Here is a 17361-nt window from a genome sequence, read left to right as displayed (position 1 = left end):
CTAACATATCACTTTAGTTTTCAAGTTGGTAGTTTGAATTGGTAAACTAAATGATAGTAAATACCTGAATTGTAGACATAACTTTTTTTTTGGCGGGGGGGGAATGGAACCCAGGGTCTATCATGCTAGACAAGTGCTCTACCACTGAGTTACAACCCCAGTCCTGAAACAGCATTTTAAATATGCTATTATCTCCTTGTAATTTTTTGATATTTTATTTAGAACTGCTGAAGAGCTCTCAGCAGCCTTCTACTTGGAAAGAATAGACTTTATTAACAAAAAACAAAAAATGAGCTATTCATTAAAAATATCAATTGTTCCCTTAATTTTAAAATTCTACCCTCACTTTTTTCAAAATTATAATCTAGGTATTTTTACCTTCTAATTCAAGAATATTTACTGTATGAGCACATGATGGGGAAAAATTACTGTAATCTTCAGATGTTTCAAAGGTTGACTTCAGAAAGAAATTGAATGCATACTACCAATACCCACAGCTTAGTATAATACACATAATTATGAGTGTCTAGTCATGTTGTTACTCATCTAATCTAAGTGGCCCTACATCCAGGACTCATATTCCATCCCAGCTTCCTCTAAATCAAATGGTTTGGCACTGACACCCTGTCTACATTCAGGGGTCATCTTTTCTTAAAATACCTAGGGGAAAAGAAATTTGTCTCATGTTAACTCTGGATCAGTGTGGGTTTTGATTGATCCCTGTGATGTTGCCAATCTCCTATCTCCATTATCTCCCTTGTGAACTACTTTGCTTTGTGTGTGTGTTTTCTCTTCCTTCCTTCCTTTCTTCCTTTTTTTCTTTGTTTTTATTATTATTATGATTATTATTATTATTTTTGTTGTTGGTGCTACTTTGCTCCTTTTAAAAAATTAGCTCCAACACCACCAACATGAGGTGGCTGTTTGGGGAAAAATCTTTGCTAAAATTTTAGAAAAAAAAAAAAAAAATGAGAGATACCATTTTTCCTAGAAAAGCTACTACCTATAGCCAGCACAGCCTCTGACCATGGCTCTCCATGGGACCTGTATCTTCAACTATTTTTTCATATCCTTGTCTAAATCCCTGGAAAATCTTTTTTGAAAATCTGTTTAGCTAGGCTATTTATTTTTGCCTGATAGGTTTTGTGTTTTGTAGCTATTAGTAAATCTCTCTACACATAGAGAAATAGTTCTTTTTCTAGGAAAAAAAAATATTTTTCTCTTACTGAGTCCCAGGGCTTAAATGGCAGCCAATTTTCACAATAACTTTTCTTCCATTTTACCAAATTAACATGTAATTTAACAGAATAAGTGCAGAATACCTGTTGCAAACCCTAATGAGAGGATTAAAGCAAAAAGTAATTTAAAATTCAATAGATTTGGCATGAGGGAACCGAAGTGGTGGTAGGACTGGAAGGAAAATAGGCTTAAGGGATCTGATTGGACATGGCACCAGAAGAGAATGCAATTCTAAAGGTCATTTTGGAGTTTTGAACATTGCAGAGTAGCAGCCTTCAAGTCCTACTGTTGGAACATGAGTGAGGTAGGTGGTTCAATTTGAGGAGGAAAAAAAGCATATTGTGAATTAGAAGTAACTCCTGTTTGGAAAGAAATATGTTAGAAAGGCATGTTAGATAGTAAAAAATGAATACAACACAGCAATATGATCTGCTGTGGCTTACTGTAACCTAGGAAGTAGCACTGAGTTTCTGAAATAAAAGTGTTTCTATAATAAGCAAGGTTGAACAATAAGTATGTGCTCTTAAGACATCTGTGGATGAGGCTTCAAAGAGCATTAATATTCATTAGTGAGGCAGGATAAAACTCTACCAACACCCCAACTTTCTATTGATTTTGGTAATTGGAAATTGGACAGTGACTTCTTTCTAGATTTCTTGGATTCATCATACAGGATAGACTCGGGCTGGCTCATGTCACAATATAAAAGTCAGTCATTTTTAACAAGTTACTGAACAACCCATTTTCAGTCAATATCCCAAAGCTGTGTTTCAGTAATGGCACAGAATGTTCAAGAATACAACACAAGGACATCCAAGGAAAGACTGGGAATAAAAAATGGAGAATTGGCAGTGAAAATGGGGCGTGGTTGCAAGATACTAAGAACCAGAGATCAAGATGAAACCTACATTCAAAAACTGGTAATTGCTAAATATATGGACAGGATACATGAGGACTAAACATGGAAGATGGTTGTAGGATAGAAATCAGATAAGCTTTGTTTCAATTCACAAACACGTTACCTCACCTGTGCAAGACATCTGTGATACAGTGATGACTGCACACTTTCATGGTCTACAGAGTATTTGCTTTGACTCCTTTTTCTTGGAATTGTCATGGTCACTCATAGTGCTTCTAGGAAGTGGCATGTTTCTTATTTGTGGGAGCTCTATGACACTGTCACAGTGATGTTCTTTGCTTTGTGTTTTTGTTCTATTTTGTTTTCCCTGTGCAGGTTGTCTTTCAAGGTCAAATGATTGCAACTCATGAACAGGATGCAGTCATAGCTATTGATGATGTATCTTTCAATTCAGGCTGCTTGCCTGCTCGTGGTAAGAACTTTTTCTTTCATTGTGATCCTTATTGTGTAAAATAAATTCAGTGCAATTTAAACATTGTCATGACTTTGAACTGCTGTCTATTTTTGCCTGATGTTTTAGTGTGGGATTCTTTTCCTTTGTTCTAAAACATTGTTTAACAGTGATTAGATCTATATTGAAAGTGAAGATAGGCTATTTTTCACAGACTCTGATGCTATAAAGGACGGAATGGGGTAATTCTGTTGCAGATTTGAAATCTTGAAGCAATGTTTATACTGACTGGTTAATTCTTAACTCTGTGCCTTCCAGGAGGCTGGTAGAAAAACTGGCTTTCATATACTTGAAATTGTCTTCTTGGAGAATTATCTTAATTCTTCTAGTGCAAGACACAAAACAGAGGGAGAATTTAGTTTTAATTTATTTTCAATTAAGACTGAAACAAGGGGCTGGGGAGACAGCTCAGCTGGTAGAGTGCTTGCCTTGTAAGCACAAGGCCCTGAGTTCGATCCCCAGTACCGCAAAAAAAAAAAAAAAAAAAAAAAAAAGACTGAAACAAATACATTGAAAAATCACATATATCTAAAATATATTTTATTCACCTTACTGAATAATATCAATTCCCCATTTACCCAGTTTCCAAAGGAAAAATTTATTATTAAAATTATAATTTGGTTAGGATAAAAAAATTTAATCTAACAAGAATAAGAATTTAATCTAAAAAGCATATGTGTGTATGTGTCTATACATACCACAGGTGTTTCTCCTGAAAATTTTATTATATTGTAGTATAATGAAAGAATAAAGATAGCTATTTTAGTCCATTTTCTGTTACTATAATGAAATACCTGTGATTGGGTGTTTTAAAATGAAAAGAGGTTATTTTATCTCACAGTTCTAGAGGTTCAAGGGCATGGTGCCACCATCTGATTGACTTTGGTAAGGGCTCTAAGGAAGAATCACTTCATGGTGAATGTATAACAGCAGGAAAGTATGTAAGAGGAAGTAAGAGGGAGAGAGCCTTATGATGAGACAGGAAGCAAGAAAGATGGGGAGGGAGCAGGCTTGCTCTCTCAAAACAACACTCTCATGAGAACTAACCAGGATCCCACAATATCTACATCTACTCCTGCCAAAGGTAGTGTCTCCAATGATCCAGTGACCTCCCACTAATTTGAACCTCTTAAGGTCTCTTCACCTCTTAACATGGACACACTCAAGACCAAGTTTCCAACACATGCACCCTTGGGTACACAATCAAACCATTTCCAAACCATCCTAGCCATTTTGTTAAGAAAGGTTCCAAGTTCTAATTTGATACAAAAATATGGCAGTTGTGGTAACTGATATTTTAAAAACCAGAAAAAGATATGTTGGCTTTCCGGAGACAGATCTCAGTATCTGTGCTTGGATTTTTAAACAGCGCTCTTGCTGGTAAGGTAGAGCTTACAGATATGTGTATCTTGTCATCCAGACCAAGGTACCAGCCCCTTCTAACACTGGTGCATGTCAAGATGTTTTTTAGCCTCGTATTATCAGTATATATAAGGAAATAAACACAATATGATAAACGGAAAGACAGATCATTGAAATAGAGAACTTCAGGGAACAGATGGCAGATTTCTCCCGTTTTTAGAAGTAAATAATTGAAGCATCAACCTCAATGCCTTTTCACTAAAAGAAAATTATGTTTATCAGAAGAGATTCAATTTATCAGTGTAGAATACAGGGTTAGCTGCAGGCAAAGCCAACCCAGCTGCTGACCGCTCTTAAGTTTGCATCTCCCCTAATATTCCCCCTTCTGTTACCCTGCGTGGTCTCCTGGATCCAGGGCACAGCCAGCCTGTGCTTGACACTTAATGAGACATTTAATTTCTGACCCTGATCACTTTAGCAATATTTTTATACCTCTCAGTTTTATAGTTTCTGCAGAAATTTGGGCCTGCCAAACTAGCCCTGTTCATTGGCCAGTCTAGCTAATCACCCTCAAAAGAAAAACAGGCAATGAAAATTGCTATCAGCTGGGATTTCTTTACCGCTGGTTTGCTGCCATTGAAACTGTATTTACATTACAAATTTATACAGGAACATTCTTGGGTGGAGCTTGGGAGTTGACATCGCCCATAATAAGACCCCACTATCATTTCTGACATGAACTTTCTCTCCATCATTGGTCCTGGGAATCAAAGTTATTTCCCTAATTACCCATGATCCACATACTGGGATAAAGGCCAAGGTAGATGGGCCATAGTAAATATTCAGAAGACAAATGCCAGATTTTGTAGTAAGCGCTTAAAAGACCTCTAAAAATTCACTACTGAAGGTAAAAAATAAAAATAAAAAAAGCAGTTGTACTTGGAGTGTAAACATCAGGAAATTTGAACATTCAAGGGATACTTGTGGGTTGTGGTCAAATTGAAGAATGTTGAGGTTTACAATTTCTAAGACAATGGTTCTAGACATCATTATAATCATAAGGTATTTGAGATGGTGTGGAAATGAAATTTACTAATGAGATGAGGCATCAGTGAATTGTAAGGCTAATTTGATTGACTCTGCCTTTCATGTGCATGTTAAAGTCATACCATATGAGAAGAGTCAGGACTAGAGAAGCTTGAAATCCAAGACTGAACTCAATGAGAGTGGAAGGTAGACCTGCATGGATATCAGTGATGATAAAGTGGATGTCATGAACCAAGATGTGTTGCACATGGAAGTATAAATAATTGTGTAGAAGCAAAATTAGGTATCTAGAAAAATGATAACCTTAATTTTAGGCCCTGTGTTTTATGGAGCATTAGAAAAACATGCCACATCTTGAAAAAGTTGCAAAGTGGTCTTCTGGAGAAAGGCAAGATTTAGGTAAGGTCACCTGGTGTATTCTCTGGAGGTGAGGGTGCAGGGGGATTTTAATCACCTCTCTCCCCCTGAAAAAAAAAGAATCGAAAGCATATTTAAACTTTTAGAAGGAAAACACAGCATTATGGAATATTAGTAATGGAGAAAACGCATAAAGCATTATAGGATAGCATTGGCATTTGAATGCTGTTATATTTTGTAAATGACAGGAATGTGAGAGATGGAAAAATGAAGTAGCATTAAATTTCCAAGTGGGAATCTCTAGTCCAGTTCAGGCATTATCATAGCAGAACAAACCTATTTAATCATCAGAATCACATGGGGGAATGATTGATTCTGGGCTTCCCTCCAGACCTGCTACATGGGAGTCACGAACCATGTGGCTTGCATTTTAAATAAGAGGAGAGTTTCTGTGAAGAGAGCAACACCAAGTTCAAAGAACAGGACTAGCATCTAGGAACCATGAGTCCTGATTCCTTGCTGATTGTCGTACTTGGCAATGACTGCCTTGGATCAGAGTCCCAGCTGACTAGAACCTGTGATTTCAATCTCAGGCTGTCCTGGGTGGTGGAGCATCAGAGGCCTGCAGGCAAAGCCAAACCAATCTCTGCATTTCAATCAGCAAAACCTATCCCAATAAAGGATAAGGTCAGGAATGCATTTAGATGTAAGAAATCAGACGAGGTTTGCTTAAAGTGACTTCAAAAAATGAGGAAAGAGACAGTTTGGGGACATAGGTTCTTCTACTCCAACTCTATTAAAGTCAAGGACTAAGTGATTTTCTAGCATTTGCCTTATGCTTATTACCTAATGATCATAAGCTAATCATCAGAGTTCTTACGTCTCAAATTTAGGGCAGAAAGATGGCAAAGATAGGAAGTGGGTATGTTTTTGGCCATGTCACTGGCTAGACAATGGTTACTTGGATGACTTTAGTCACTAGAGAAGGCAATAAAAGTGAATATTGGCTCTGGAATAAAGAAAGGCAAGGAGAAGAGGTTTACGGATTGAATGGACAAATGTATTTGTGACAGAAACTCAAAATCAGCATGTTTAGAAGTAAATTATAATTTTTTCCTCCAAATCTGTTCCCTCCCGTACATTCCCTCATTTATTCATTGGCCTATTCATCACCAGAAGACCTACTCTAAAATAAATACTAGGGAAATTTTTCAGGTGGAACCAAAACCCAAACCAAAATCAAAATGTCTTACCAGAGGAAAACTTGTAGCTTCAAGAATAAAGGAAAAACAACTGAAGTCACAAATATCTAAATAAAATAGAATACTTTTCTCTCCTAAAGATTACATGTATATGTATATATATATAATTATACATATTTAATTATAGAATAAAGTGAGGAATGTAAAATTCTGTGACTGTAGTACTTGTATATTTCATTTGAAATGTTAACCAGCTCTGAGTGTTAAACTAAGGGATGCATTATCCTTAGAACAAACACTAAACACAAGTTAATGACAAAATTGAACATATCAGAATATTCAAATGCTGAAATAATACACTAAAGTCAAAGAGAATTAGATGGAAAAGACAGAAATGTGGAGTCAGGGTGGTAAGGGAACAAAGGATAATCAAAGCAGAGAAGACAACTAAAAAATAAAATTACCAGATTGTAATCATAAAATTGTTACATTGAATATAAGTTGTCTCAGCATTCCACTTTGAACTCAGATGGTATCAGATTGGATCAACAATCAGAACTATCTTTATTCTGACTATAAAAATGCATTTTAAACATGATAAAGGTTAATCAAAAATAAAGGGGTGCAGAAAGTTTTCTTGTGATAGAAATCAAAGAAAGGTAGAGTGACAAAACACTGTTGTTCAGAACAAGAAAAATTAATAGGGATAAATAGGAATATTATATAATAATGAAGGGTAAATTCACTAAGAAAATATAATTCTAAACATGTACACAACTAACAAGAGTACACCAAAATATTATGTGGCAAAACTATTAGAATTCAAAGAAGAATTAGATAAATCCAAAATTATACCAGGAGACATATATATATTATTGACATCTATATTATTGATATATATATATATATGTTACTAATCAGTACAAGTACATAAAAATATCAGCAAGAGTATAGAAAATTTGAATGAAATCATCCACTAATTTGATATAATTGATATTTATTAAAATAATACATATTAGTACAAATAGAATAGAATGTGTAAATGGAACACTAGCCATTGATAGTCAGCAGTAAGGGTTCAAGGGCAGAGCAATAGAGGGGAAGGACAAAATTTAAGAAGGCAGTAAAAGTTTACTGCTAGAGACTACATTGCATCCTCCATCTCCACCAAATTCCTGTGTTGAAGTCCTAAAGCTCCTGTGACTGTAATGGGAAGGTTGAACTTTTAGGAGGTAATTTAGGGAGATCCTAAGGGTGCAGCCTCATTTGCTTCTACAGTGTCTTATTTTTTTTAATTTTTTCTAATTATTTATACAGGACAGTAAAGTGCATTTATGCATTTTGATAAATCATACATAAATGGAGTATAATTTCTCATTTTTCTGATTGTACATGTTGTAGCATCACATCGGTAATGCAGTCATATATGTACATGAGATAATACTGCTTTACCCTACTATTCTTCCTACCCCCTACCCTTCTCCTCCCTTCACTCTCCTCTACCTAATATAAAGTCACTCTATTCTTCCCTAGCACCCCTCTTATTGTGAATTAGCATCTGCATATCAGAGAAAACATTTGATCTTTGATTTTTGGAATTGGCTTATTTTTGCTTAGCATGATATTCTTCAACTCCATCTATTTACCAGCAAATGCCATAATTTCATTCTTCTTTAAACCTGAGTAATAGTGCATAGTAATATTCCCCTTTTCTTTATCCACTCATCTGCTCAAGGACACCTAAGTTGGTTCCATCATTTAGCTGTTATCGAACTGCTATAAACATTTGTGGCTGGGTCACTACAGTGTCTTTATAAGAAAAGGAAGATGCTGTCTCTCTTGCTGTGTGTGTGTCTTGTGTGTCCTTCTCCCCTGTGTGAGAACACTGAGCACAGCAGTACAGTACTGGAAGAGAACCCTTACCAGGCCCCTCATCTCATGCTTCCAGCCTCCACACCTGTAGGGGAAAAAAATTCTGTTGTTGAAGCCACCTAATCTGGGGTGTTTTTTAATGGCAGTCTGGGCAGACTTACTAATGGAGATAAAGTATATTTAGATGTAACATTTAAGAAATCAAGACTAATAGAAAATCAATGGCAAACAAAACATTAGAAAGTTCAAGATGGGATCAGTATTATTAAATTTTATCAGGCTCCAATATGGCTTAAAATCGTAACACTTGGGCCACAAAACAAATTTTAAGAATCTTAAAAGAACTGAAATGATATAAAATAGGTACTCTGACTATAATGCAATCAAGTTGTAAAGCCAGGAAATCCATAATTATTTGGAAATTTAATATTGTGCTTTTAAAAACATACTTTGAAATAACCAAGTCCTTTGAACTAAATGAAGATAAAAATATAACTTCCTAAAATTTGTATAATAGTATAACATAGCTATAGTTGTACTTAGAAAGAAATGTATATATATATGGATACATATATATATATATATATGTTTTTGTTAAGAAAGGAGAAAGTAATCTCAAATCAGTAATTTATCTATCTAAAGAAAGCAGAAAGAGATCAAGGTAAAGCTCACTTTAGTAGGAAAATTACACATACATATAGTAGTAAATAAAATAATACATTATTGAAAAACAAGTTGATCATTTTAAAAGATAAATAAAATTGGTAAAGTTCTAGCTGAACTGACCAAGAACAAGGAGAAATGACACACATTGCCAATACCAAAAATGGAATATGAGCTAATGAAAAAGACCTACAAATATTAAAATAATAATAATAATAAGGGAAAACTAAAAATAACTATGCCCATAAATTCAACCATTTAAATGAAATGGACAAATTTCTTGAAAGCCTCCAAGTACCAAATCACTAAGAAGAAAGCAATAACCTTAAGAGTTTCGTGTTTGTTGAATAAGACTCAATGAAAATTTTTATTAAAGAAAATTCCAGAACTGCTTGGTTTCACTGGCAAGTTGTGTCAAATATGTAGGGATGAATTGCCACCAGTTGTATACATTCTGTTCCAGAAAACAGAAATGATGAAAACCCTCATCACCTTATTTTGCAAGAATGACTTGGCCCTAACAAAATATCTAAACCAAAGTACAAGAACACTTCAGGTCTCAAGTCTTCTACAAAACATTCTCAGAGTCACGGCAATACATAAAAAGATAATATGGTGCAACCATCCAGAGAGTACAAAGCTATTACAATGTTTGGGAAATTAATCAATGTAATTCACCATATTAACAGACTGAAGAAGAAAAAGATGTGATGGTCTCAGCAGATGCGGAAAAAGCATTTGACAAAATTCAAAATACATTCATGATCAAAAACCTCAGCAAAACTATGAACTTGCTTAACTTGATAAAGGTTATGTACAAAAACCCTTCAGCTAACATCACACCCAATGATGTGCTTTGCTCCTAAATTTGGGATCCACTCATCATTTCCATTCAACAACATACTGGAGATCTGGTGATATTCTTAAGTAAAGGCAATTAATTGGAACAGAAGGAGGAAATGTCTCTATACATAACATCTCATGGAATTTACTTAATTTAAAAATACAGAACATTGTATTTTGCATGTCACCATTATTCAAGAGCCATGCTAATCTCCCTTGTATTATTACTGTTTTAGTACATGTGCTGCTAAAGTGTGCACAGATTTATTTTTACATAATTTCTAAAACTAGTAAATGAATTTATCATGGTAGCAGGATGCAAAATCAATACAAAATCAAATTTTTTTCACATAATGTCAATGAATGATTAGAAATGAAAATAAGGAAAATGAAACCACATAAAATAGAATCAAAGTTACTTCTTAAGAATCTAACAAAATATGCCAGATCTGTATTTGGGAAACTACAAAACACTGTTGAAAGACATTGAGAAGAACCAAATATTAATTTTACTGTAGGTATATTTAGAAATAGATATCAAAGAGTAATACTCACTTTTTAAAGTTGAAGAAATACTGAGGTGAGAAGTTTATGTGTTGCTTAATTCATGTGCTAGAGAAAAAACATTATTATTTTAGTATATATAAGTATATATAGAGAGATGTATATGTGTATTTCTGTTTACTACAAAAATGTAAACAACTTTTAAGTGCTTAGTTATAGGTATTTTCCTGGTGTCTGAATGCTTTGCAAGTTGAGAAATAAAATTAAGTTCTCTTTATACTTTTAGAGAAGTATTTTAGACTGCTTCCACACCTTCAAATACTCCCATTGTAGCCTCTCCCCCTTCCAAGAAGTAAAAATTTATTTTCTATCTATTGGAAAGTGAATTGCTTTAGACTCTATCAAGGTTGCAAGTGTAAAAAAGAAATCAAGGTTTGTGACTGTGATTAAATAAGAATGTTTAATCAGTGATTCTTGAATAACACTGATTCTTGAATAAATTGCTGATTATAATTTTTACAAAGATTGCTTGCTGTGGCTCATAATCAGAATATTGTGAAATTTTGTGAATATTTTTAGATTGGCTTTCCAGGTCCATGCCTCAATTATTTGTAAAATGACACAAATACGTAAGTCATCCCTTAATTAGAATCTTCATGATATATATACAATATGTGTATATATTATCTGGTTAAATAACTAAAGACCTTATTACCTTTTTCCTTAACTTTTGGTTAAATGTGAAAACCCAACAAGTATTTATCGAAATCTATTATCAATTTTTAAAAATTGACAAAGAAATCCTAAAAACTCTGAGGCCAAAAGTGGGTGTCAATTATAACTTTTACTGCAATAGCCTTGAGACTTGGACTTCATTCTGTAACATCTCAAGTTTCTAGCGAGTTTCACACAATCTGTACAAGATAAGATTTGAAGGAGGACAGCCCTTAGACGTGTGACTTCATTGGTATGGTGACCTTGAAATAGTTGGCAAAGCTTCCTCCTATTCATCAGACATCATTGATGAAGGATTTTAACCACCCCCTCCAAATATTTTCCTAAACCATGGTTCAATGTAAGAATGAGTGAGAGAGGGAGATGGAGAGAAAGAGGCAAAATATGAATGAATATGAATATCAATATAAATAAGTGATATGTTTAAAAAGCTTCAGACCCTGGGATTGAATGAATTCAAATAAAAAGATATGTCTGGGAGATTTATTATTTATGTATGCCACACCACAACACATACCATGTTTTTGGATCATAATTTCCAGTTTGGGGGCCAATGATACTAAAAGTAGTTGATACTGGATACCAATTGGCACAATTTGCAATTTGTCCTTTACTATTTTGCTACTTTTGTTTATACCACTTTTTAATTTTGTAAACCTAGTGGCAAATTAGAGCTGATATACAACATTTAATTGAACTATGACCAATATTTAATTATGTATCTCTCAAGGGCAAAAGATTTGTAGCTCTTATATGAATCTACAAAAATTACAGTTTTAAATGTTTCATAATCATTATTGCAATCATAGCTTCATTTATTGCAAACATTGTTTTAATTGCCTGTTGTTTTATTTTCAGTGTATTTTACACTCAAGAATTTGCATATTCATTATTTGTAAACTCCTGTGATGAGAAACCAGATTATGGGTGTATTAGTAAATAATATTCATAACCAATTGCTTCAGACTTATCACAAATACAATATAAATGATTTATATAGAGCCTATAATATTTTTAAAAATTTTTCTGCAGATTTTTCTTAAGTCATTTATTCATTAAATACATATATATTTAGCACCTATATTAAGCCATGAATTTTTCTCAGGAATGGGAGAAACAGCAGTGAAAAAACAAATAGTAATCATCACATTCATGGATTTTCCATTTTAATCAGGAAATGAAACATATAAGAAATAAATAAGAAGTATATTTTGTGTCCAGTGGTGATATTTAAAAACAAGAAAACATAAAACTGAGACACAGAGTTCCAAAGGTGAGGATGAGATGGTAAATTTAAAACAGAATCATTATCATGTCCCAATTAAAAGCAAACTGACTGAGCAGAAAACCCAAGGGGTTGAGGGAACAAGCCTGTGCTTATTAGAAGAAACTCTAAATGCAAAGACCTGCAAGAGAAAGCCTAGTTTGCATGAGTAAGATCATGGGGAAGACTTGAATGTTTTCTTCACAAAGAATGGAATCCTATGGAGGGGTTTCAAGGGAGAAGAGACATAATCTAACTTACATATCTAAAGATAGTAATGGGGCAGAGGACAAGGACAAGGTGTCAAATTAAGAAGTGATTGCTATAATCCAGAAATAGATGTTCCCTTGAGACAGAGCTGAGGGTAGTGTGGAAGTGGTGTGATATAAGATTTTGAATGCATTTTGCAGATAAACAAGAATTTGCTGAAGAAAAATATATTATGTGAGAGAGATGAGTCATGGAGGACTCCAAATTTCTTGCATGAACTAGAAGGATGGGGTTGTCATTAGCTGAATATTAGATAGGAAATACTGTTGTAAGAGAAAATTTGGGCAGAGAAAAATCAGAAGCTTAGATTTAATCTGATTTGTATTGAGATGCCTGTTAGCTATCCAAGTGTTAGCATCCAGGATATCTGAGCTGATATCCAGCAAAACATCTGAGCCTCAGGTATAATTTTAGTCATCAGCATTCAGGAAAAACTTTAAAGGCATGGGACAGCATGATACTAACAAGATTGTGAGTGTGCAGAGAAGGGAAGAGAATCAAAAACTGAGCTCTGAAGAAATCTGATGTTGAGGAGCTGAGGGAAAACCAACAAGGGAGACTGAGTAAAAACAACTAGTAATATAAACTAGAAAAAAAAATTGTGTGCTGGTGCACAGAGAAGAAAATATTTCAAGAAGGAAGTGATCAAGTATATTCAAATATTACTAGTAAATGAGTAGGTTGAGGAAAAAAATTAATATTAGATATAGCTATACAGAGGTTGACCTTGGTATATGTAGTTTTAGTGGAATGGTAGAGGGAAAATTATAATAATAAAAAGGAATGAAATACTAATCCATGCTGTAACATGAATGGACTTTGAACACATTATGCTAAGTGAAAAGGTTAGACTCCCAAATTCACTTAGTATACGTTCCCATTTATATGCAATGTCCAGAGTAGGCAAATCCATAGTGACAAAAATAAGATTAGTGGTTACCAGGGACTGAAAGAGAGGAGAGAATGGATAATGTGTTAATCGACTTTTTGTCACTTTAACAAAATATCTGAGAAAATCAACTTAAGGGTAGAAAGATTTATATTGGCTCAGGTTTTCAGAGGTTTCAGTCCATAGTTGACCGGCTCCATTACTGTAGGTCTGTGATGCAACCGAGCATACTCATCCTGGTGGTCACAAAGCAGAGAAAGAGAGAGAGAGAGCAAGAAAGAAGCCAGGGATAAGTGTAGTCCTCAAAGGCATTCCCCAAAGGGCCCACTTCTTTCAACTATGTCTCACCTCCTACAGTTTCTACTACCTCTGAGTATTCCACTCAGTTATGAATCCACTAATGAATTTATCCATTGATGAGGTTAGATCTCTTATGATCCAATCACTTACCCAAAGCCCCAAATCAGTATATTGTTGCTTTGCAGACCAAGTCTCCAACACATGAACCAGATCCAGACAACAAATGGAGAGTGACTACTAATGGGTATGGAATGCACTTTATAGTGATGAAAATGTTTTGGAATTAGATGATGGTGATGATTGCATAACACTATGAAAGTACAAAAGGCCACTGAATTGTAGACTTTAAAATTGATTAGACTTTAAAATTGATTCTCTGAAGGCTGAGCATGTAACCCAGTGGTAGAGCACTTTTCTAGTATGTGTGAGTTCCTAGGTTCAATCACCAGCAGCAGACACATGACAAAAAGTAAAATGGTCTGAATGGTGAATTTCATATAGTATGAATTTTGCCTTGATTAAAATATTCATTGGGATAGGTCAAGAGAGTGTAGAGAAGAATTGGAGTCTTAAGAATAAATAGTGCTTTTGGAAGTTAATTGAAGGTGGTTGGGTCAATAATAGAAGGTTTTCTTAAGATAGATGAATTTTGGCTATTGGGTGTTGAAAGAAATTATCTCACAGAGAAAGTAAACATGTGGATGTAGATGAGAGGGAAGAAAATTGCTGGAATGAATCCTTCAATAGGCAAGGGGAGATGTGATTTTGTACAGGTGCAAAGAGTGACCCCAAATGGAGCATGACCTGGCCCATTACAGAAAAGGAACATGGACAGCATGGTAGGGAGAGGTGTGAGACCTGGGGACGTTGCTTCTGATTTCTCCCATTTCCCAGTGAAACATACAGCAAGATGAAGAGTTGAGAATAATGATATGATAGGAATCTCTGAAATTTTAAGGAAGGAATACAAAGTTTTGAATAGATTTCTAGGAATTGAAGAAAAAGGAAGAATTGGGATTGGCATGTTCCAATGGAGGGAGCGGGCACGAGAATGAAGCCATCAATCAGCTTCATCATGGGACTTTCTCCACGCCCATGTGGTAAATATAGGTTGAACTCAGTGCAGGGCTGTATTTACCAGATTTTTTGCCAGGAAAGTATGGGAAACCATGGAAAGGGCCGATGAATGAATTCCTAACATCTGTAATAAAAGAAATAAGAAAGTGATAGTGAATGAAAGGAATTGAAATTGTAGGTCCTGGTGCTGTCAAAGTGCAGTCATATGCTTAGTGACATACATACATTCTAAGAAATGCATCATTATGCAATTTCATTGTTGTGCAAACATCATGGAGCATACTTACATAAGCTAAGATGTTCATGGCATCATTGGGTGATATAATCTTGTGGGACCACTGTTCTATAAATTGTCTGTCATTAACTGAAATGTTGTTATGCATCACATGACTGTATTGTTAGAGTTGAGATACTAAAAGGAATGAACTAGAAAGATAGAGAAATGGTTGGGACATAAGATAAGGAAATATCATCATGACAATAATAAATTAGAGAAGTGGTGGCAGGACATCTTTCATCAAAGTTCTCCTTTGAGATCATCAATAAGAAGAAATCAAGAAACTGGGAATTAAAGTGAAAATGAATATTGAAATGAATGAAGTGAGCCAAAACCCAAATCTTCAGGAATTGAGAGGTAATGTCTGACATGACTCCAACAAGCTGGTGCTTGTTGATATTAAGAGTCAAAACTTGTTGGTATTTAGGAAGGGGAGAGCAAGAATTGTCTGGAAGTAGCAATAGGAGCAAGAAGGACATGGAGTCCCCACTCATGTCCTTTTCAAGTCCACAACCCAGAAATACAGGCACCATTTTAAGAAGGCATCAGAGAAAGTAGTTGTAAGGCAGATCTAGTTTCCAGTTAGAGGACACCATCTATTATATCAGACACACTAACTATTATAATGATAAGCTCTTAGTTTCAAAATTAAGGCAGGTCAGCTACTTTTGTGGTGTTTAGGGCTTGCCAGACACCATGGAGTTCTGGTTAAAATACAGAAGCATCCACACGGGTGTTTTATTCTCCTGACATATGTGTATGTATGTTGTGCTTGTGTGTGTGTGTGTAAAGTAAGGCTGCCTAAGGAATTATGATGCCATACCATAGAGAGGAGTTTGGTGGAGAGTACACAGTAGAACCTTAACGATTTAAGAAACATGACTGTATTTATGTGGTTTTGTTTCTGTGTCTTCTATTCTGTACCATTGGTCTGACTGTCTATTTTGGTGCCGATACCATGCTGTTTTTGTTACTATTGCTCTGTAGTATAGTTTAATGTCTGGTATTGTGATACCTCCTGCTTCACTTCATCTTACTCCAATTAGAATGGCTATTATCAAGAACAAAAACAATAATAGATGTTGGTGTGGATGTAGGGAAAAAGGCACACTTTTACATTGCTGGTGGAGTTGCAAATTGGTACCCCACTGTGGAAAACAGTATGGAGAATCTTCATAAAACTTTGAATGGACCCACCTTTTGACCCAGTTATCCCACTCCTTGGTTTATACTCAAAGGACTTAAAATCAGCATAGTAGAGTAACACAGTGAGCTAGATTGTGGAACCAACCTAGACGCCCTTCAACAGTTGAATGGATAAAGAAACTCTGGTATATACACACAATGGAATATTATTCAGCCACAAAGAAGAACAATATCATGGCATTTGCAAATAAATGGATGGAATTGGAGAATAACATGCTAAGTGAAATAAGCCAATCCCAAAAAACCAAAGGCCAAATGTTTTCCCTGATAAGTGGAGAATGAAATATAATGGGGGTGGGCGTGTGGAGAGTGAGAGAAGAATGGAGGAACTTTGGATTGTGTAGAAGGAAATGGGGGGGCAGTATGAAAGATGGTGGAATGAGACAGACATCATTGCCCTATGTACATGTATGACTGCACATATGGTATGAATCTACATGGTATGCAACCATGGAGACAAAATGATGTACCCCATTTGTGTACAATGAATCAAGGTGCAGTCTGCAAAAAATTAAAAAAATAAATATATAAGATAGAAAAAAAAAAAGAAACCTGAGCATCTCCTGAGTTCCTGCACTCACAGCTTGCCATTCTTTAAATTTAACAGATGAAGTTTTACCATGTCAAGAAGCATTGAATACTGAGCAGGAACCGTGTCATCCAAATAGGAGTCTCTGTAGATTTGATTCTACAGATGAAGAATCAAGAAGTAAGTGTTAAGCTGAGATGCCCATTTTGTAGGTGTTGATAGAATTTATGAGACTCAGAGATAAATCATATGACTATGCACATGCTTGCCTTTGTTGACTTAATGTCCTAGTTATATCTGCACTCTATTGGAATTGGTGGTTTATTAAAACAGTGGAAAACACTAGTACATTTAT

General features: G+C 35.0%; 1 protein-coding gene and 1 non-coding gene across 2 annotated transcripts in view; one reads left to right on the top strand and one right to left on the bottom strand.

The window, feature by feature from the left end:
• The window catches only part of Malrd1 (MAM and LDL receptor class A domain containing 1), a 686047-nt gene that overhangs the window by 62782 nt on the left and 605904 nt on the right, over positions 1 to 17361 (top strand). Inside the window, exons 5-6 of the mRNA XM_047521295.1 lie at positions 2474 to 2570; positions 17085 to 17186. Of these exons, the coding sequence (XP_047377251.1) occupies positions 2474 to 2570; positions 17085 to 17186 (199 nt within the window). The remainder of the gene's footprint in view (positions 1 to 2473; positions 2571 to 17084; positions 17187 to 17361) is intronic.
• On the bottom strand, positions 10112 to 10215 carry LOC124962469 (U6 spliceosomal RNA). The gene has a single exon (XR_007104487.1). It is a non-coding gene; the product is annotated as a U6 spliceosomal RNA (small nuclear RNA).

The sequence above is a fragment of the Sciurus carolinensis genome, chromosome 12 (genome assembly GCF_902686445.1).
Source record: "Sciurus carolinensis chromosome 12, mSciCar1.2, whole genome shotgun sequence".
In the NCBI taxonomy this organism is placed as follows: Eukaryota; Metazoa; Chordata; class Mammalia; order Rodentia; family Sciuridae; genus Sciurus; species Sciurus carolinensis.
The sequence above is the reverse complement of the archived record's forward strand: the minus strand, read 5'-3'. Positions and strand labels throughout refer to the sequence as shown.